General features: G+C 41.8%; 2 protein-coding genes across 15 annotated transcripts in view; one reads left to right on the top strand and one right to left on the bottom strand.

Moving 5' to 3' along the window:
* The window catches only part of WRN (WRN RecQ like helicase), a 136722-nt gene extending 125208 nt beyond the window's left edge, over nt 1–11514 (bottom strand). For all 6 annotated transcript variants that reach the window (XM_089327330.1, XM_089327331.1, XM_051834114.3 and 3 more), the window contains exon 1: nt 11283–11514. The gene's annotated coding sequence lies outside the window, so the exon portion shown is untranslated. The remainder of the gene's footprint in view (nt 1–11282) is intronic.
* A 397-nt stretch (nt 11515–11911) lies between these two features.
* The window catches only part of PURG (purine rich element binding protein G), a 39765-nt gene continuing 30120 nt past the window's right edge, over nt 11912–21556 (top strand). For 5 of the 9 annotated variants that reach the window (XR_016230007.1, XM_051834162.3, XM_051834148.3 and 2 more), the window contains exons 1-2: nt 12053–12185; nt 12460–13341. Coding sequence is in view for 8 of the 9 variants with exons in the window: in XM_051834162.3 (XP_051690122.3) it covers nt 12466–13341 (876 nt within the window). In the remaining variant the exon portion in view is untranslated. Of the gene's footprint in view, nt 12186–12459; nt 13879–15308; nt 15397–17682; nt 17710–21556 lie in introns of those variants that run through there. The other 4 variants (XM_051834142.3, XM_089327334.1, XM_089327332.1 and 1 more) reach the window with 4 other exon arrangements.

Here is a 21556-nt window from a genome sequence, read left to right as displayed (position 1 = left end):
ATTAAGGGTGGCCAAGCCAGCATCCATTCAACCCTAGACCCTTCTTCTACAACACTAATTTAATTCTCATAACAATCAGCTACCCATGAAGCCAATGTGCTTTAGGGAAACTGCCCCACTTGGTCCCATGGTAGCCCCATCAGGTCCAAAAGTAACCCCATTCCCCTTGCCACAGTGACAACTCAGACCTCAGGTCCAAGGGCAAGTATTCCCCTGGCTCTGATTAAAGAATAAAAGCTACAGGTTTGTTTTTTTTTTAAAGATTTATTTGTTTTATTTGAAAAGTTACAGAGAGAGGGGAAGAAACAGAGAGAAAGAGAGCTTCCATCTGTGTTGGTTCACTCCCCAAATGTCCACAACAAGCCAGGAGCCAGGAGCTCCCCCACTGGCCATCTTCTTCGGCTTTCCCAGGAACATTAGCAGGGAGCTGGATCGGAAGCGGAGAAGCCAGGTCACAAATTTGCGTCAATATGGGATGCTGGCCTCCTGGGCTACGCCACAACGCCCACCCCAAAAGATCTGATTTAATTCAGGGCAATGAGACGCAACAAGGGTTTTGGGGAGAATTTCTGAGAACAATACTGTCTTTGTTTCTATAAGAAAACTACCAGGGCCAGTGCTGTGGCTTAGCAGGTAAAGCTGCCGCCTGCACTGCCTATATCCCATATCAACAACGGTTAGAGTTCCAGCTGCTCCCCCTCAAACCAGCTCCCTGCTGGTGTGCCTGGGAAGGCAGTGGACAACAGCCCAAGTGTTTGGGCCCTGCACCTGCATAGGCGTCCTAGAGGAAGCTCCTAGCTACTGGCTTCCAGTCGGCTCAGCACCAGCCGTTGTGGCCGTTTCAGGAGTGGACTAACAGATGGAAGATTTTCTCTCTCTCTCTCTCTCTCTCTCTCTCTCTCTCTCTCTCTCTCTCTCTCTGCCTCTGTAATTCTGCTTTTCAAATAAATACATGAATCTTAAAAAAAAAAAAAAAAGCGAAGAAAGAAAGAAAACTACCAGAAAAACACCTTCCACTTGAGATTGTGGACTTCCATAGCCTTTTGCCACCATGATGAAAGTCAGCTTGTGCAAAAAGCCAACACGCCGGCGCCGCGGCTCACTAGGCTAATCCTCCGCCTAGCGGCGCCGGCACACCGGGTTCTAGTCCCGGTCGGGGCGCCGGATTCTGTCCCGGTTGCCCCTCTTCCAGGCCAGCTCTCTGCTGTGGCCAGGGAGTGCAGAGGAGGATGGCCCAGGTGCTTGGGCCCTGCACCCCATGGGAGACCAGGAAAAGCACCTGGCTCCTGCCATCGGATCAGCGCGGTGCGCCGGCCACAGCGCACTGGCCGCGGCGGCCATTGGAGGGTGAACCAACGGCAAAGGAAGACCTTTCTCTCTGTCTCTCTCTCTCACTGTCCACTCTGCCTGTCAAAAAAAAAAAAAAGCCAACACACAGAAGAAAGCAGAAATGAAAATTGGAGCCACAGCCAATGCACTAAAGCAGCCTGAACTCAGCCTATCTTGACCTTCAAGGTAAACGGGTAAGTTTCCTTATTTTTTAAGCCTGTTTGAATCAAGTTTTCTGCACCTGCACTCTGACAAACACAATTGTGTATATATATATATATATATATATATATAAAACTGTGTAGTCAAACCCTTTCTTTAATCTCTTTAAGAAAATTGTTTTAGATTTAAAAAATAGTCATGGTAAAGCATACAGAACCAAAGGTTTCCTTATTTCATAAGTAGAAAGTGTTAAACTTTTAGGATCAGAGTAAGAATCGAAATAACCTTCCAGCAATAATTTAACAAAATTATAACTTATCTAAATTGGAGTGATGTTTAAGTTTAGATGAACACTCTTCATTGGCTAGAAATTCAGCACAGTTAGGTAGAAACCAAAATGCATAAGGTTTACAACAAAACCAACTTAAAGTATGAGAAGAAAATGGAAAGATAAAAAGACTGGGTGAAAAAGACATTGGAAAATTCATACACAATTTTGTATGCAATTCTGTAGGCAACTATAAGTGCAGATTTCTCACAAGAACATCAAATACAGTCTCCTAAGACAGGGTAAGTTTATATTCATGTAACATAAGTATGAAGGAAGATCAGCAATTTTATTATTGTGTACCTTCTGAAAGGAAAAATGTTATCCTCCAGGCCAATAACTTTTCCGCTGTACTTGAGTGACTGCACTGTATGAATGTGCAGCAAACACACATTAGATACCTAGGTGATGACTCATGTTTCACATCAGATTTATAGGAGGGCTGCCAAGCTCTGATAAGTTTGTTTTTTGTTTTGTTTTGTTTTGATGGCTCCTTTTATTCCTACCACAAACTAAGAACCAATACCTCTACCTTCGGGGTTTCCAGGGGAGCTAAAGAAAAGGTGACTCCGCCACTGGTGAGAGCCAGCCTAGGAGTAGAGGAATCACAGAAAGGAAGAGGCAGAGCGCTGCAGTCACGGGGAGCCGGTTCCTGAAGGAAGGGCACTGTTCCACTACGTTCTCTTTTTCAAGAACTCGAAACGATTCCAAGTTCTCATTTCCCCATGAAGAAAGTGTTCAAAAATGATCCTCTTAACCCTCCCTCGATTTAAACATTTTATGAAAGGAAAGGAAAAGCTGACTATTATTAATAACCACCTTTTACAAGACATAAGATTAACTTTTATCAAAGAGCTAAAGTCTCCAAAACCAAATAATTTATTTCTTGGTATTTCCTTGAGGGCAAATAATCTTATTTATTTGTTCAATGGAAGCAAATATTCCTGTGGTGACCAGATTCAGATCAGCATGCCCAAATTAAACATTTTTCTCTATAGAAGAATCAAATATAATTATATCCCAATTCTACAATTACATCCAAATATTAGCAGCAGCAAAAATGACAAGCTACCCAGGAATAAACCAAATATGAGAATACAAGATCCATTTTACAGACAACTAGAAAAATTTACCAGGACATCAAAAAAGGGTCAGGTGAGACACACTGACTCAAAACCTTTAATGTATTAACTAAATCAATACACTCTAGGAGCAATACCAAGAAAAAATGTCAGCAAAATTTTTCATCAAACCGCACACATTTATATTAAAGTTCACCAGGAAAAGAAAATGCTCAAGAGCAGCACTTTAAAAAATGACTAAATGAAACAAGTAAGGGAAAACACCTTCCTAAATGTGAAATAGAACAAAACCACAGTAATTCAAGCAGTGTGTACTTGGTGTAAGAACAGAGAAATAAAGCAATGGAACAAAACATACCATGTCCAGTCCTATATGTAGAAAACCCTGAAGATTCCAAAAATAATAAACAAATTCAGTAAATCAGAAAACAAAACGCATACACAAACATGAGTTCCATTTCTTTACACCAATAACTTTCTACCCAAAAATGAAATCAAGAAAACAATCTCATTTATGATCAAAAAGAATAAAATACTAAGGAATAAATTTAAGAAAATGAAAAAAAAAATCCATACATGTAGAACGAGAGAATTGGAAAATGACAGTGATAAATTTTAAAAATCACATGTGGATATATTACAATAACTAATATTATTAAAATGTCCACACTACCCAAAGCAATATACAGATTCAACAGAATTATTAGCAAAATTCCATGGGGCCAGAGTAGTGGTGCAGTGGGTTAAGCGGCTGCTTGCAATGCCAGCATCCTACATACAAGTGCCAGTTCATGTCCTAGCTGCTCACTTGCAATTCACTTCCCTGCTAATGGCCTGCGAAAGCAGTAGAAGACAGCCCAAGTGGGCCCCTGCACCCACAAGGGAGACTGGGAAGAAGCTCCTGGCTTAGGATCTGCCCAAATCTGATCATTGAAGCCATTTGGGGAGTGAACCACCAGATGGAAGACCTCTCCGTCCTCTTTCCCTCTTTCTGCCTGTAACTCTGACTCTCAAATAAAAAAATCTTTAAAAAATAAAATAAAACTTAACAGTCACAAAAAAGTCAACTCAAAATAGATTAAACATAAGACCTAAAACTAAGTTTTCTAGAAGATAACCAAGAGGGAAAACTCCTTTATACTGGCCTTGCTATGATTTTTTGGATATCACACCAAAAGCTCAAGCAACAAAAGCAATAAAGAAGTGGGGCTACCTCAAACAAAAAGCTTCTGTAAAGTAAAGGAACCAATCAACAAAATTAAAAGGCAGTTTACAGATTGGGTGGAAATACTTACAAAATAGATATCAGATAAGGGGTTACTATGCAGAATTCATAAAGAACTCCCACTACTCAAAAGCTCTGTGGATCCAAAGCCAGGAGCCAGGAGCTGAATCCCTTGGGTGCAGGGGCCCAAGGACTTGGGCCATCTTCTACTGCTTTCCCAGGCCATAGCAGAGAGCTGGATAAGAAGAGCAGCAGCCAGGACCTAGAACCGGCACCCACATAGGATGCCAGTGCTACAAGCCCACTGCACCACAGCAACGGCCCCTCAATTGTCTCTTAAGCCTGCTATAACCACTCCATTTTGCCAAAAGTGCCCGTGTTAAGGTGACCAAGGACCTTTATGTTGCCAAATCCTATTCCAATTCTGAATTCTCACTTGGCTCAATGCACCAGCAGCAAATGACACAATTAATCACACCTATTTTCTTGAAACACTTTTATTACACTTCTGTGATAACTCTTGTTCTCAATCTACATAGATAAGAATTCCTTTTCAGTCCCTTTGCCAGTTTAGTGCATCCCTAAGGAACTGAGAGTGCTGGGAACTTGACCACTTCAATGCAGTCTTTCTCCATTATTAACCCGAGCCAAATGGATGCTCTTTCAAAATTGTTTAAGATTAGGAAACAAAAAAGAAGTCAGAAGGAGATAAACCAGTACAATTGAGGTGGATCTCTAACGGTTACCCATCAAAATCCTCACAAAATTGCCCTTGTTTGAGAAGAGGAATGAGTGGGAGCATTGTCATGCTGGAGAAACAACCTCCAGGGAAGATTTCCTGAGCATGTTTCTGCGAGAGCTTTGGTTGACTTGCTCAAGACACTCTCATAACAAGCAGATGTTATCATTCTGTGGCCCTTCAGAAACAGGACAAGCAAAACACCGTGAGCATCCATGATCTTTACTCTCCACCAATCCACGTTTGCTTTTTTTTTTTTTTTTTTTTTTTTTTGGACAGGCAGAGTGGACAGTGAGAGAGAGAGAAAAAGGTCTTTCTTTTCCATTGGTTCACCCTCCAGTGGCCTCTGAGGCCGGCGCACTGATCCGAAGCCAGGAGCCAGGTGCTTCTCCTGGTCTTCCATGCAGGTGCAGGGCCCAAGCACTTGGGCCATCCTCCACTGCCTTCCCGGGCCACAGCGGAGAGCTGGACTGGAAGAGGGGCAACCAGGACAGAATCCGGCGCCCCGACCGGGACTAGAACCTGGTGTGCCAGCACCGCAGGTGGAGGATTAGCCTATTGAGCTGCGGCGCGGGCCCACTTCTGCTTTCACGTGACCACTTCCACCTCTCAGTAGCCATTGTGTCTTTTGTCTTCAGGATCACACAGGTAAAGCCATATTTTACCTCCTGTTATAATTCTCCCAAGAAATGCTTCAGGATCTCAATCCCACTTGTTTAAAATTTCCACTGAAGGGTCCGCTCTTGTTTGCAGTTGTTCTGAGCACAACAGTTTTGCCCATCAAGCAGAAAGTTCGCTGTACTTCAGCTTTTCAGTCATAATTGCGTAAGTTGAGCCCCTTGAGATGTTTCCGCTGTGGATCATCGATCCTCTTCAATGAAGGTATGACAGACATTAATTTTTTTCCTCACCAACTGATGTGGATAATTTGACACTATAGATTTTATCTTTGACACTGTCATCCCTTCTTTAAAGAAAAATTTTTATTTATTGATCTGAGAGGCAGAGTTACAGACAGCAAGGTCTTCCATCCACTGGTTTACTCCCCAAATGGCTGCAACAGCTGGAACTGAGCTGATCGGAAGCCAGGAGCCAGGAGCCACTTCCAGGTCTCCCACACAGGTGCAGGGGCCAAGCACTCCAGCCATCCTCCACTGCTTTCCCAGGCCATAAGCAGAGAGCTGGATCGGAAGAGGTGAAACTGGGACACAGACCAGTGCCCATAAGGGATGCCGGCACCGCAGGCGGAGGCCAAGCCCACTATGCCACAGCGCTGGCACCTGCCATCCCTTCTTAAAACAAATTATGTATTTGTAAACCACTGATTTCTTTGGGGTGCTGTGTCTGCAAAGTTTTCCTAAGACATCAGTAATTTCATCAATCTCCCACCAAAGCTTCTGGATGTTTTTCTTGCTTTCCTCGTAGCAGAATGCATGTTGCTCTTATAAAGGCTCTTTTTCAAACAGATGTCTTATTCTTCCAAACACCTCAAACAAGATCCCAGTCAGACACATTATAACAAATTAATTTTGGTGCAAAAATAAATGAAATCTGTTCATAGTGTTTTCACAATATCACTTCCCATGAAACATTTTTGATTGAAAGGCAGAGAAAGGGAGAGTTCCTATCAGCTGGTTCACTCCCGAAATGCCTGCAATGGCCGAGCCTCAAATAGGCCAAAGCCAGGAGCCAGAACGCAATCCAGGTCTCCCATATGAGTGGTAGGGACCCAACTACTTGAGGCATCACCTGCTCTCTTGCAGAATGTGCATTAGCAGGAAGCTAGAATCGGCAGCTGAGGCAGGAACTGAATCCAGGCACTCTGATATGGGATGCAGGCATATTAATGGCCAGGCCAAATTCCTGCTCCTTCATGAACTTTTTAGAAGACCTCTCAAATAGATCAATGGAAAAGAACTGACATTCCAAAACTAAAACAGGCATTTATGGCCAGATCATTTTTTGTAGCAAAGCTACCGAGTCCATTCGATGGCAAAGGAGTGGGCTCTTCAACAGACGGTGCTGGGTCCACTGAGTTTGCACATGCAAAAGGGTGACGCCATGCCCTGCAAAGTCCATATAACATACCAACGACTCCAAAACAAGCACAAAAGCCATAAAGCACACAGGAAAATCTTCATGACTCTGGATTCGGGAATGAATTCATAGATCTGACACCAAAAGAAAAAATAAAGTGGACTGCATCGAAATTAAAAATTTTATGAATCAAAGAATATCAAAAAGTGAAAAAATCAGATGAGATATTACTTGCAAATCATACATATGATAATGATTTAATATTCAAAATATATAAAGGTCTCCTATAAGTCAACAACAGAAAGCCGGACAACTCAAAAAATGGGCAGAAGATTGAGTAGACAGCTCCCCAGAGAAGATATATAAACATCCAATAAGCACGTGAAGAGATCCTCAACATCATTTGTCACTAAGGAAATGCAAATCGAAACCACAATAAGATACCACTTCACCACTCACTAGAATTAGTACCATCAAAACAAAAAAGTAAGTTTGGCGAGAGAGTGACAAAAGTGGAACACCTATATATTACCATTGTGGAAAACAACCTGGCAGTCTCTCAAAAAGCTAAACAGAAAGCTTAGCACATGATTCAGCAAGACCACTCCTACAAGTGAAACCAGATACTTGTATACCAAGGTTCATCACACCATTATTCACAACAACCAAATAATGCAACAGTCCCAAGTGTCCATAAACACATGAATAGATAAAATATTATGTCTACAAACACACACACACATACACACAGTGAAACATTACTCAGTCATACAAAGATCAAGTTATGATACGTGCCACACAAGGAGGGACCTTGAAAACAGTATGCCAAGTGAGGCTTGCCAGATACAAAATATATACTAATGATTCCATTTATATGAAATATCCAGAATACACACATTTGTAAAGAAAATATATTTGAGGTTACCATCTGGGTGGAGGAGGAGGCAATGGGGAGTTACTGCTTTGTTTTGTTTGAGATAATGAAGTTCTAGAAATAGTAGTAATGATTGCACAACACAGTGAGGGTAACTGTCACCAAATCACACATTTAAAAATGGGTAAGGGGGCCGGCACTGTGATGTAGTAGGTAAAGTCGCCACCTGCAGTGCTGGCATCCCATATGGGTAACCGGTTCGAGTCCCAGCTGCTGTGGGGAACCCCACAGGAATCCAAAAAGAGTTACAAATCACCACTAAGCCAATAAATAAAATCCAAAGTGGAGCCCCGCGTTTTCACTTTCAGTGCTTAGCATAAGTAACTCCATCTTGCTGGGCACTGGAGTTGAAAGCGTATGATGACATACACAAACATCTGCCACTGTACGGATAGGCTGGTGGTGACATGCTGCCTGAGATTATCTATATGGTGGCAGGTGCATCTGCATATAAGGCATCTGCCGCTTTTTGGATAAGCTTCAACAGCATTACAACGTGCGCTAATATGCTACTATGCTTCTGGCAAATACACAGATAGACCCCTGCAACCTAGATGATAAAAAATACGAATACATGATTGGTGACACCTATGGACCTCACCTACTGACACATGATTGGTGACACCTATGGACCTCACCTATTAACTGACACGTGATTGGTGACACCCAATAACCTCACCAACTACAGAAAGTGAATAAAAAACAAGCCTCACAGACACTCTTCATCCTTTCGGGGAACCATGGCTCATTGCGAGTGATGCCGAGTGGATCCGCCACATCTTGCAGAGACTACTCGATTCTCTGCTGGACGCAACCTCGCCTAGACGACTAGCCACTGCTGAAGCCGACATCAAAGCCAGACCAAACTCCTACATCTCTGCATTCGACCTGGAGGGCGACTACGACTTCTTACCTCCATCTCAGAACTCCGAGCCTACTGCTCAGAGCGCCGGTCATTCCACAGCTACTGCCCGTTAAGTGACTGATCAGAGATCCTGTCTCTCGGAGTGGTAACGGGGAATAACGGACTCTGGACTTGTAGCTTTTGCTTTCGTGACCGTGATCCGAACCTTGCAAAAGGAGCTTTTATGATGTGAGATTAGCCATGTGTGACTAGAGTGATTATGCTTTCTATGCTTTACACATATTATCATTGCTGGATATTATATGAGATTGTTCTACTCCTAGATGTGTGTTGACCTGTGGACTAATAATATATTGAGTGGTAGTGAATAATAAATTATATTGAAAAGGCCGTTAAGATTCTTCCCCATGCTCCAACACGTCACGTTAGCCTTGTCAAACTGCGTCACAAGTGGTGCTCGCAATAGCTGCTCCACTTCCAATCCAGCTCTCTGCTACGGCCTGAGAAAGCAGCAGAAGATGGCCCAAGTCCTTGGGCCCCTGCACCCATGTGGGAGACCTGGAGGAGGCTCCTGCTTCCTGGCTTCGGATCTGCACAGCTCCATCCCTTGCAGCCAATTGGGGAGTGAACCAGCGGATGGAAGATCTCTCTCTCTGCCTCTCCTTCTCTGTTTAACTCTACCAAATAAATAAATAAATCTTAAAAATAAATAAATAAAAATTTTGTGTTATGCATATTTTATAATTTGTAAAAAAAAAAAAAGGAAAAAAAATCATTCATATCGTGTTGTTTCACAACTCTCCCATCAGCTCCTGAGAGTAAAATACCCCATCCGACATATATTTCTTTGGCATATTGGTTACAAAATCGCACACTTCTGCAGACCCAAGGATGGCGGCAAAGGCTGCGCTATTGTAAAAGAAACAGACATCTATGAAGGAAATCTACATTAGTGATGGAAACAGCCAAAGGATGTAGAGACTGGGGGTCTAACTCCTGGCCAGATGGTCATTCCCTGGGAGACTTCAGCCACCTAACAAAACAACCTTTGCCTCACGGTGTACCTTCTCCATAGCCTGAAACCAGCTCCCTCCCCCCACAAGCACAGGAAGCCCCTAGGCCTTTGTTGAGGGCTATTTAAGTACCCACCGTCTAACCTTGCTTTGAGTCTCATTCTTTGTGTATGGCTCTTGTGTTTCTTCACATTAATAAATGTTAGGATTTTGTTCCCATCTATTAAGTTGTCTATTGTCGGGTTATTTCAAAGACTAAAGCTCCCAAAATTTCAAAGGGGGAAAAAAAGATTAAATTTAAAACTTCGCTAAAGTTTCCATTTCCCCCAGAATGTACAAAATAATACACTATGCCCTACATAATCTGTCCCCCTGTTTTTCCGGTCTGACTTAATCTCCTATTATACTTCCCCTACTAGCTTACTGGCCTCCTAGGCTGCTCTTGGAATGAAACCAAGCACGGCTCCCATGATACCTTTGCACATTCATTCTTTCCAGATCAGATGCATCCCAGAATCCCCTGCATTTGATGCCCAGCTCTGAATGTGATGCCCAGATCCGAGTTCCAGCCTCCTGCTAACGCACCCTGGGAGGCAGCAGGTAATGACTGAAGTAACTGGGCACCTGTCACCCATGCAGAAGACCTGGATGTTGTCCCATGCTCCTGGCTTTGCCCAGGCCCAGCCATTGTGGGCATTTGCAGGAGTATTCTGTCTGTCTCTGCCTCTCAAAACTAATTAATTAACTTGTTTTTTTTTTAATTCCATTTTCAGTAAGTCCTCCCCTGAATGCCTATTGTAAAACTGTGCTTCCTACCCACGTGCACCTTTCAACTCTCTTTTCTATAGCAGTCTCTATAGGATTTGCACCTGTGACAAATGACATATTTGATTTTTTTTTTTTTTTTGCCTCTTTCCACCCAAATGTGAGCTCTGAGAGCAAAAAAGTTTTTGGACTGTGTTGTTCATTATTGGTATCCCTAGTGCTAGAGCAGGGCTCAATTAATACTTGTTGAGTTCATAAAGGGAGATTGCACTTAAATGATGTCAAAATCTGAATTGTCCCACCCATCCTGACCTCCAAGCCCCTAAAAACTAACATACCAAACTACATGTAGTTGAAGTATGCTGCCAAAGGTTCCTAAATTAACCTCCTAAGGACTTTATCACCCTCTTCCATAGGGAGCAGTATTTCTCCATATCAAACCAATCAATAAAGCTCGTATGAAGCCTGAAAATAAAAAAGTTACTGAAGTCTGCACGACTGGAACTCAAGACATCCAACAGAACTTTGTAAAACCACGATCGGCCAACGCCTTCCCTCGACCGCACTGTGCAACCCGAGGCGGCTCAGTTTCTGCACCAGCAAAGGCCGCCTCTGCAGGACAGAACGCCCCGGGCCGCAAGGGGCGGGGAGCACCCAGGCCAGCCGGCTGCCCGGCACCCTTCTCCCAGGCGCTCCGGTGGGAGAGCTCTGAGGGAGAACGTCCGTTTGTTAAGGAGTCCCCCCAAAAGCAGCGCTGAGGCCTACAGGGACAGCTCAGCCCCAGGAGACGGAGGACACGTTACCCTGAGAAGAGCCAGGTCAACGGGACTTCTCCTTCAGCGGGAGGGCTCGTGGGGCGCCACAACACCAAGGCCTGCAACCCGGGCATCCAGGACAGGCGTCCACCCTACACACTTTATTCCCGCGCTGCAGAAAGCACCGCACGGCGTCACCGGCGCGCACACCACGCACCAGCTCTGGGAGAACAGCCCGCCCTCCCTGGGTCCCCGGGGCCACGCCCCCCCGGCCCGGGCCACGCCCCGTCCGGCCGCCCCTCGCTCGTCGCCGCAGCCCCTTGCCGCGGAGGCCAGCGCGGCGCGGCACGCATGCGCACAGGCCGTCGCTGCCGCTGAGCACTTCGGGAAGTGTAGTCTCTGCGCGGGTGCCCGCGGGCCGCCCGGAGCCCTGCATCCCGGCGGAACGTGGAGAAGTCAGAGCGCTCCTGGCACCCGGCCCTTCTTGCATCTTCACCTCTGTCCAGTCACCACTCAGTCCCTCACGCACGCACACCAGCCCCACGCGCTCGGCTGCGGTGGGGGGCGCGCCCAGGAGGAGCGCCCGAGACCCCCTCTTCCCCTCAGCAGCGTGTGCGGGGGGGAGAGGCGGGGTCCGCCGCCCGCCCCGCGCCGCGCCGCGCCGTCACCCTCCCCGCCTCCTCTCTCCGCGCGCGGCGGGCGTCGGGCCGGTGCCGGGATCGAGGCGGCGGCCCCCGCAGCGGCGGCCGCAGGAGGGGCGGCGGCGGTGGGCGCCGCGGGCGATGCCTCTGCCCGGCTGCTCCGGCGGGGGGCAGAGCGAGCGGCGGCGGCGCGGGAGGAGGCGGGGGGCGGCGGCTGCGGCGGCGGCTGCAGCAGAGGGGCCGAGAGCTGGCGGCGGCGGTGGTCGTGAAGGGCATCGGCGGCGGCGGCGGCGGTGATGGCACCGACGATGTGAGTGCCTGCTGGCTTGGGGAGCCCCGGGGCCGCCGAGCCTGAGGAGGCGGGCGGTCGTCCGGCGGCTGCGGGAGCGGGCGGACTGGGACGGCCGAGGGACGTGTGCAGGCGGGAGCCGCGGCCGCCGCGCGTCCGGCAGAGGCCAGCGCCGGAGCCGGGCCGGTGCGAGGGGGCCCGGGCGGCGGCGGGGGCGGCGCAGGCCGAGGGGCGCCTGCGATTGTTCTCAACCCCCTCCCCCACCCCATCCCGTGTGTCTGTTTGTCGCCTGCAGCTGAAGATGGAAAGAGCCAGGCGGAGGGGAGGCGGCGGCAGCGGCGGCGGCGGCCGCGGCCGCGGAGGCAAGAATGTAGGGGGCTCTGGCCTAAGCAAGAGTAGACTCTATCCCCAGGCCCAGCACTCCCACTACCCCCACTACGCCGCGGCGGCCACCCCCAATCAGGCCGGGGGCGCGGCCGAAATCCAGGAGCTGGCCTCCAAACGAGTGGACATCCAGAAAAAGAGGTTTTACCTCGACGTGAAGCAGAGCTCGCGGGGCCGCTTCCTAAAGATAGCCGAAGTGTGGATAGGGAGAGGCCGGCAGGACAATATCAGGAAGAGTAAGCTGACCCTGTCCCTGTCTGTGGCCGCGGAGCTCAAGGACTGTCTGGGGGACTTCATCGAGCACTACGCCCACCTGGGCCTCAAGGGCCACCGGCCCGAGCACGGCCACGGCAAGGAGCCGGGCTCCCGGAGGAGGCAGAAGCACGCGGCACCCTCCCCGCCCGTGTCCGTGGGGTCGGAGGAGCATCCGCACAGTGTCCTCAAGACGGACTATATAGAGAGGGACAATAGGAAGTATTACCTGGACCTCAAGGAGAACCAGCGGGGTCGCTTCCTGAGGATCCGGCAGACCATGATGCGGGGCGCTGGCATGATAGGCTATTTTGGCCACAGTTTGGGCCAGGAGCAGACGATCGTCCTCCCAGCCCAGGGGATGATCGAGTTCCGGGATGCCTTGGTTCAGCTGATCGAAGACTATGGCGAAGGGGACATCGAAGAACGCAGAGGTGGGGACGACGACCCGCTTGAACTCCCGGAGGGGACTTCTTTCAGAGTGGACAATAAAAGGTTCTACTTTGATGTGGGCTCTAATAAATATGGAATTTTCCTGAAGGTAAGTGAGGTGAGGCCACCTTACCGTAATACTATTACTGTTCCGTTCAAAGCTTGGACAAGGTTTGGGGAGAATTTTATCAAGTATGAAGAAGAGATGAGGAAAATTTGCAACAGCCATAAAGAAAAGAGAATGGATGGCAGAAGGGCCAGTGGTGAAGAAGGAGAATGCCTCGACTAGAAATTGAACTCCATCAGGCAAAATTTAAAATCTTAAATTGGCTAAAAGTACTGATCCATTATCATTTTGGAGAAGTTTTTCCTCTTTTTTGGCCCTTTGTTATCAGTAGTACCTCCAGTAGTCTATACTTCAAGGAGTCTGATTCTCATGTTATGTTAAGCATAGCTCACTCTCATTCTTATGGGAATCCCAACTTTCCCAAAGCTAAATTAGTTTAGCTACTTCAGCTGCTCCAGACTATTGAAGTATGCAAATCAGCACAAAATGTGACATTCTGACCTTCTAAATACCGTAACTAAGATTTACATTGCATTATGACATAATCCTGAACAAAGATACGGATACTTAAATACGGAAGTGTGACTTTCTATTTCACAAGTCCCCCCCCCAAAAGTATCCCATTCCTACTTCATTAAAAGCTGCCAAGTTTGCCTGTAGGACAGTTACCACAGAAACAGAAATTGACCTCCGGTATAGTATGCATACTTATTTATAAAAGTACAAGTAGAAACATTGTCCATTGGGTAATCGAATATTAAACAGTATCATTAAAGAAACAAATCTCATTAGCCACTTAAACCTTAAAAATAAGTGTCTCAATATTTAATAGTAACTCTAGTATTCTATAATTTCAAATTTTGTGGTAACTCTACAGCTCATAGTTGCCATATCAAAGCCATGGGAGAGTTTTAATCGGTTCCTCTAAATGACTAACAGGTCCATCTTCACGTCTGTTGATTGTACCATATGTATTTATTGACTTTCCAAAGTTTCAGGAATTACTTTTTGATGTTAGTATTGGGTGAGAGGCTTCGTCCAGTGGCTTTGCTATGGAAATCTTGGTGTTTTAGTTTTTCATGCTAATTTAAGATTGTGAGAGGTTCCCTCCTGCCCCCCCCCCCAAAATATATCATGGACTCAAGATGTTATATTTTATGCTTCTTCTTTAACACTCTTTCAGAGGGGTTGGTATACCAGTTAACTGATAAAGTGATATAAAAATAACATCTGTAATAAAACATTTTAGTAGCACTTTTGCAGTTGCTACCCTGAAAACCATGTCAACTCTTCCAGAATAAACCCGACTTTTACAGGTGTTTAATTCCAGAAAAAAAAAAACCCACATGTTTTTTCTAAAAAGAAAAACATTTAGAATTCAAATTATCAGTATAAAAATATTATTTGAAGATTGGTTATAAATATATTTAAAAGAAGATTTCAGGCATTTTCTAAGGTGCTTTTTATGATTCTTAAAGAGGTTTACTTTACACAAGAATCACCCATTTACCTGTATTAAAAATTACTTTCCAGGAAGTGCCACAGCAATCTTTGAACACCTAAGCAATTTTTTTAAACAAATGGATATAGTGTCTATGTGTACCAACCCATCCTGTATTAACTGCCTGAGATTTCATCTCCTGAGCTACATTTTACTCTGAATGAAATAACTGTCTTTTAACTTGGCTTTATTCATTTCCCATACAATTAAGTCCATATATTCATGTTTAAGAGCCAGAACACTGATTCCAACTCCCAAACATAGCTCTTATTGATGAGAGCTGGCTTCTTGGATTGAGATCAGAATGTAGCTCTTCTTCTGTATACTCTAAGAAATTCAGAATTATTTTAACAGTTCTTTCCTCCAAAGGTTTGCCCCCAAATACATTTAAGTATAAGGTCACTAAGGAAACCTAACAGGACGAATTAAGAAATTAATTTCATTGGTTTCTGCTACTTGAGAACAAGCAATCAGTAACCCAGACCTATATACTGGTGTTGGTTTGCAGATTGTATTTCACGTTTCCTCAGCTAGTATGAAGGAATCTCAGTTCATTATAATTGTGGACCATCTGGATTGCTACGGAACAACGGAAGGTTAGAAGATAATGTTAGTACTAGAGTTAATAGCACATGGTGGGTGTTGAGACTCTAAAAGTAGCAAGGATTTTTAAACAGTCCTAACTGTAAAAATAACTATGTAGTCTTGCTAAAAAGTAGTTCCTGGTATATGAAGGAGTGATGTGCACTTGAATTACTGTACTACTGATTGTTATTGCTGCCCATCATAGTGCCTATTAATAATAATTAACCTGTCAGACTTTGGCAAACTGGAGCTTTGAATATCCCAGTATTCGATTGTTCCTCTCACTATCATTATGAGTGTATACTCTCTCTTAAAATCTTCCTTTCTAAAGTTTTTATATGCATTAGGTCTAAATCATTCTTTTTTGGTCTTTAGTTTGATAAAATTTGAATATGTGTGTCTATATACATACCGATACATATATGCGCACACATACTACAATGTCAGTATCATATCTAAGTATCCTTCATTCATTGAATGTAAATATTAGTTTGATTTTGCATTAGTTATTTAAGTAAAGTACTAGTTAAGCCGCCAAGTTTCCTATCATGTATGTGTACTTCAAAGTTTTTACCATCTCACTGTTGCAGATTGGACAGATGCATCTATATGCGCTAGAATCATTAAGCCTTCTACCAGTCCTTTTGTTTCACTTTTTCATAGTTCATGTATTCACTGAAAAATGAAATGATGCTATGATTTTTTATTTGATACTTAAAATTCCCAAAAATTCATTAGCCATAATATGATCCCGCTCAAAACTCTGGTATTAGGACATGTATTGCCATGTATCTTGTAAAGTAAGCTACTATTCTTATCTGTGCAATATACATTTTATTTATTGTCATTTGTAACATAAATGGAGCTGCAAGTGTACATGGTATTCTTCAAAGTAACAGGATCCCTGCCTTGATGATATTAAACTCTTAAGGCACCTGGATGTTAGTTTAAAAATGAGCATAAAGTAGTAACCAAACTTACTAGTTCACTGTATAATGCTAAAACACTGATGATGTTTGCACATAATAATCCAAGCATAATGTGGTACAGACTCAAAACTGTAACAATATAAGCTAATCGTATGAAATTTGGAAACGGGTTCCTCATGATAGTTGGCAGTATGCTCCTAGCAATTGAAAGCAGCACTAATCTGTTGCTTATATGCAAATGATGCAATGTATTATAAAGGTATTAAAGTTCTGCCACATTTTATAATTTTCCTTGTTAAAGCCCCAAACTGCCATGTCCCTTAAACTTGAGTCAAACACAAGCTTATTTGCACTAAAGAGCATGGCCAAAAAATAAATGACAGGGTGGAAAAGCTAGTTGGAACCTCTTGAAATAGTTGGTTCTAATGGGAGAATTTCACATTTGTCTATTTGCAAAGCTATATGGTCCAGGCAGACAATCTGTCAGTTCACTAATTTAATAATGCACTTTACCTTTTGTATATAGAAGATGTACATTTATGCCACTTGACAGGTGGGATGTGTTTCGATAACTATGTAGCTAGAACCTATAGGGTGATCTCTTGCATGCATATGTTTGTGTTGGAACCGTTGTAGTAACAGGTTTCCATTAGGTCAATGTAACGGAGAAGGGTAGAAGATGCTTTTGAAACAAATCCCAATATATTTAACAAAGAATTTTAAAGTAGAGTTCACATTTGTATTCTTAAGGACTAGAATAAATTTAAAAAAAATAACTATTTCTAACCCAGATTAGTATTGCAGTTGAGGCTATGTCTAGTTAAGGATCCCTATAATACCCTGAAAGTTCATTTTGAAAATGTGTCCTGACGAAAAAATTTTTAAATGATTCTGTTTTATTGTTGATGTATGTTCAAGTAACTAATAAAAAAGATAGTACATGATACTATACAAGAATTCAAAATATGGTTAGCTGATATGGCATCATTTAAAAACCATTCTGAAAAAGAAATAAAGTTTAAAGTTAAGGAAATGCAAAGAGCCTAAGAACAGTTGCTAAATAAATACAATATTTCAAAAATTGCGAAAGTACTAACCTTCACCAACTGAAAAGGGTATTGGGGGATTTAGTGTCTCCTTCCATCCTAAAAACTTCCTAAGTGTACATTTGGAAGCTAGATAAGTGTTGCTTAATAATAGGCTGTGCAGTATGTACTTTACTGAGAATCACTGTGTACTAACAATTCATCAAGAGTGTGCTATATTTACTGCATTCATTTTATATCTATAGATAAGAGTACATTATATATAGTCATCCTATCTTAATATAATCATGTGTTTATATTGTAATTTTACAAATATTTTCAGTAAAATAAACATTTATCTGAGCTGCACAATCTGAAGAGGATGAAATTGGAATATACCCTCAGATACTCATTTTTAATGAGCAGCTACCATTAAAAGCTGATGTATGTATTGTCATTCCTTTAATATTTCTTTTATGGTTTATTTTAACATTGAAATGAATAAGGCAATTTGAATTTTCAAGTGATTTTCTGAAAGCATTTTTTTTCATAACTACAAGGGGTGGTTTTTTTTTCCTGTTTATTTCCAAATATCTTTCACTGGAACTCTTTATGAAATCTTATTCCAAGCTATATATAAGGGCTTTCCTTGGTCACCACTTAGCCTGAAGTCTGTCTTTACCAAAACACCAAATGTCTTTGGCAGAATGATTTAATAAGGAGAAGTTAACATTGATTCTATGACTATAGGATAATACAGATGTAATATTTGTCACAACCAGAAAAGAGACCTAAATCTTTCTGAAGTTTCCTTAAAGACTTTTTAACTTTTCTGCAGAAATGGTGGCTAATGGCTAGCCCATCAGAGGAACAGAGTAGGGACATTGACGTGCTGTCGAGACATCCATCACTCACAATACCATGGCAATGACTCTGGGAATGTGGTCTTCCCAATGTAATGTCATGTGAAAAACTGGGTATTTAAAACACAGTAACCCTATCATAAAGAAAACATACCCAAATTTATATAGGTAGATCTTAGAAAAATAATGTGTGTTATATCTTCTTGTGTGATGGGAGAAAAAAAATTCAGTCTTTGTTCTTGTAATATTTTTAACCATTTAAATTTATTTTAGTAATGGGGTTTTAATCAGTATTTTTAAATAGTACAAAATTTGAACACTACAGGTGGGTAGACAGTGGAGAGTAGCAATCAATATTAACAATTCCTTATGTATTCTTCTAGAATTATTCTCCATATACAAGCATATATGTACATATATATATTCTTTTTAAACATACAAATAACAACATATACCCTGTCATACTTAATAGTATCAATTTTGGATCTGTCATTTTAAGGGATTTTTTTTCTTTTACTTATATATTATACTTGATCTAGTTAACATATCATTCACTTTTAATTGTGTTAGTATACCAAGGGAGCATCTGGGTAATTTTGAATAAATCCCATTGGTATTTTTAAAGTACAAATATACCTAAATATTGATTTTTTAAATGTACACATATTCCATTATCCCTGTTCCTAACAATCTTGCCTTCCTAAATTTCCTTCTTTCTTTGCTCTAAAAAATTGATCTTTTTCCTGAAGTAATACAGTTCAAGAAGATAAGAATAGCAAATAATTTAAACAACTATTATATTAGATTAACTGTTTTCTAATGAAGAACTGACATATTTAAAAGCTTCAACAAATTACCAGTTCCAATTTTTACTAGTTTTGTTATTAGTATCTTATTTTTATCCATTCTGAGAGTAAATGAGTGTTAGAACTGTAGTAAAAGATTATGCTACAATTCTGTTGAAATCCTTTCATTTGTTAACGTGAAGCTCTTTATGAGAAAGAAAGCCTGTTTAGCAACTTTGTCAAATCTAAGCCTTAAGCCAAGTGATAACACTAGCTGTGATTATTGAAAGCACTGATTTTTCATTGATAGATCCAGAATCACAAGTCTTTGGGATCTGAAGGTGTTATGATGATTTCGCAGAAGAGTAAAAGCTGGGGGGCTATGAGGTTGCAAATACAGTGAAACCATCTCTATTGTCTACTGAAAGAATATAATTGTTTAAATATGAAATTAGCATTATTACCAGTCATTGAAAATATAAGCAAAACTACTTTATTCGTTCTCCAAGTCTCCCCCTAAAAAATCATTATTCTGTTTCACTTCCATCAAAAGTATACTTTAAGATCACTTTTCTATTAACTACCAAGAAGAAAAATTATCTGGAAAGTTAAAGATCCCATTTAGTTGTAAATTAAAACAACCAAAGTAAAAGTTCCAATACAGTTAGAAATATCTTAAAGAATATGCAGGTTAAGGAAGAATTGTGTTAATGGGTAGGTATTTGTAAATTCTATAAAAATGTTGGAAGATTTAAAAACTTAAAGTGCTGGTTTAAACTTTAGACTATCCCTATAATTGGTGGCATAATTTTCTGATTACAAAATGAGTGAGGTGTTGTTGGAAGACAAGATTCTCTTAAGCATATTTTTAATGCATAGTTTGCTTTTATTTCAGTGATGAATAATTCATTGTCCTTTATAGAAACTATAAAACTGGTACAGATCTACAAGTGTTTACTTGTTTAAGCTTAAAATGTAGTGTGTGAGTATGTGTTCACTTCAGAAGTGAATTTTGCTTTAATTTGATTGCCCATCCTTAAAGAGTTTCACATGTTGGTGCTTTATAGTAACTTCTGTTTTCCAGCCTTTATCTTCTTTTCAATATCCCTTGTAAAATGTGCTTACTCTCATTAAGGCCAGTGACATCCACCAATAAATTAAAACATAATGAATTAGTGCTGCTGCAGTGAAGTTACTTTGTAATACAACTATGAGGAAAATAATTCATTTAAATGGAATATATAGTTGCTTCTTCAGTACTATTGGCTTTCTTCTAAGATCAAGTAGCAATTGTTTGTCCTCTCATTGTGTCCCCTTATACTTAGTTCTATGAGTTGTTCTATTCAGTTTCATTTCCCTAGGAAATAATGGGGATGAAAAAAAGTCAAAAGTTAAAGTGTAAGATTGGGGAGAAAAGGCTTTTGTTGTTTTTTGTTTTTATCAAACTATTGGTATAAATCATATTTTACCTAAAGTTGGTATTTTATTTTTCTTAGAGAAAATAATGCTCTTCTTCAGGATTTTATTTATTATTTGTTGTGGATTTGATGAAGTTGCCTGAAATTAAGATGTAGATAAGAATAGGTATTGGCTGATGATTTTGCTTCCCTATAACAGAAGAAATCAATCTAATTTAACAGAAAAGAGAAATACGTAATTCTCAAAACTAAAAACCTATTTATTTTACCATTAAAAGAACACTTGAGAAAGATTAGGAAGAACTAATTCTGCCAATGTATGGCCTGACTATGAAACATCAACAGTGTTGTGCCTGAAGCTACAGTTCCCTCCTACCCTAAACTTTTGAAATTCTGTGTCAGTGAAAGATTAAAGGAAAAATTTTATATTAGAAACAGCTATAATAATGCAGCTATGTATAATGACAGCCAAAGGAGCAATACAGAAATGTCAGTTTTATAATATGTATCTCTTTGGCCATGCAAAACAAAATTTTATTCTTAGTCCTTATTAAGAACAAACTGCTGTATACGGATCACATATCTGCCCTACGCTTTCATTTTTTTACAAGATAAATTTTTATTATTTATGTGAGATCTCATTCTTGAAGGAACATTGCGTATCTCCACACATCCTATAATCATTTCTTACATTTTGTATGGCAGAGAAATTGTAAAAATTAATATCACTTCTTGGAATGCCATTGTTCTTGAAATAACTATAAATTACATTGCTAAATAATACACTGCAACTATCATTATAGTGGTCCCCAAGATATAGTGCTGCCTTTGATCTCCAGGTTACAAATAATGATGTTTAATGAAGAACATCAGGAAGCACATTGACCTGTGAACAGTGTGGTTCTGTTTTAGAAGAAACTATAAACTTGTAGGGTATGCAAAGGTTAAGCAGTCACCAACAGTTTGAGAAACTGCAAAGGTTGATGAGAGGAGAGCAGCAAACAGAGCCCTCTCTCTTGGAGTCCTGCACTGGGCAGTGTCACACTGCCCACAGAGAGGATTCAAAGAGTGGCACGGTTCTCCACAGACTTCTCTTTTGATGTCTTTTTAGTGTATCAGAGACCCTGTTTAAGAATAAACTAAGTATATTT

Source organism: Oryctolagus cuniculus, chromosome 2, assembly GCF_051225735.1.
Source record: "Oryctolagus cuniculus isolate XC-2025 breed Fujian yellow rabbit chromosome 2, ASM5122573v1, whole genome shotgun sequence".
Lineage (NCBI taxonomy): Eukaryota > Metazoa > Chordata > Mammalia > Lagomorpha > Leporidae > Oryctolagus > Oryctolagus cuniculus.
This window is presented reverse-complemented; position numbering and strand designations above follow the sequence as displayed.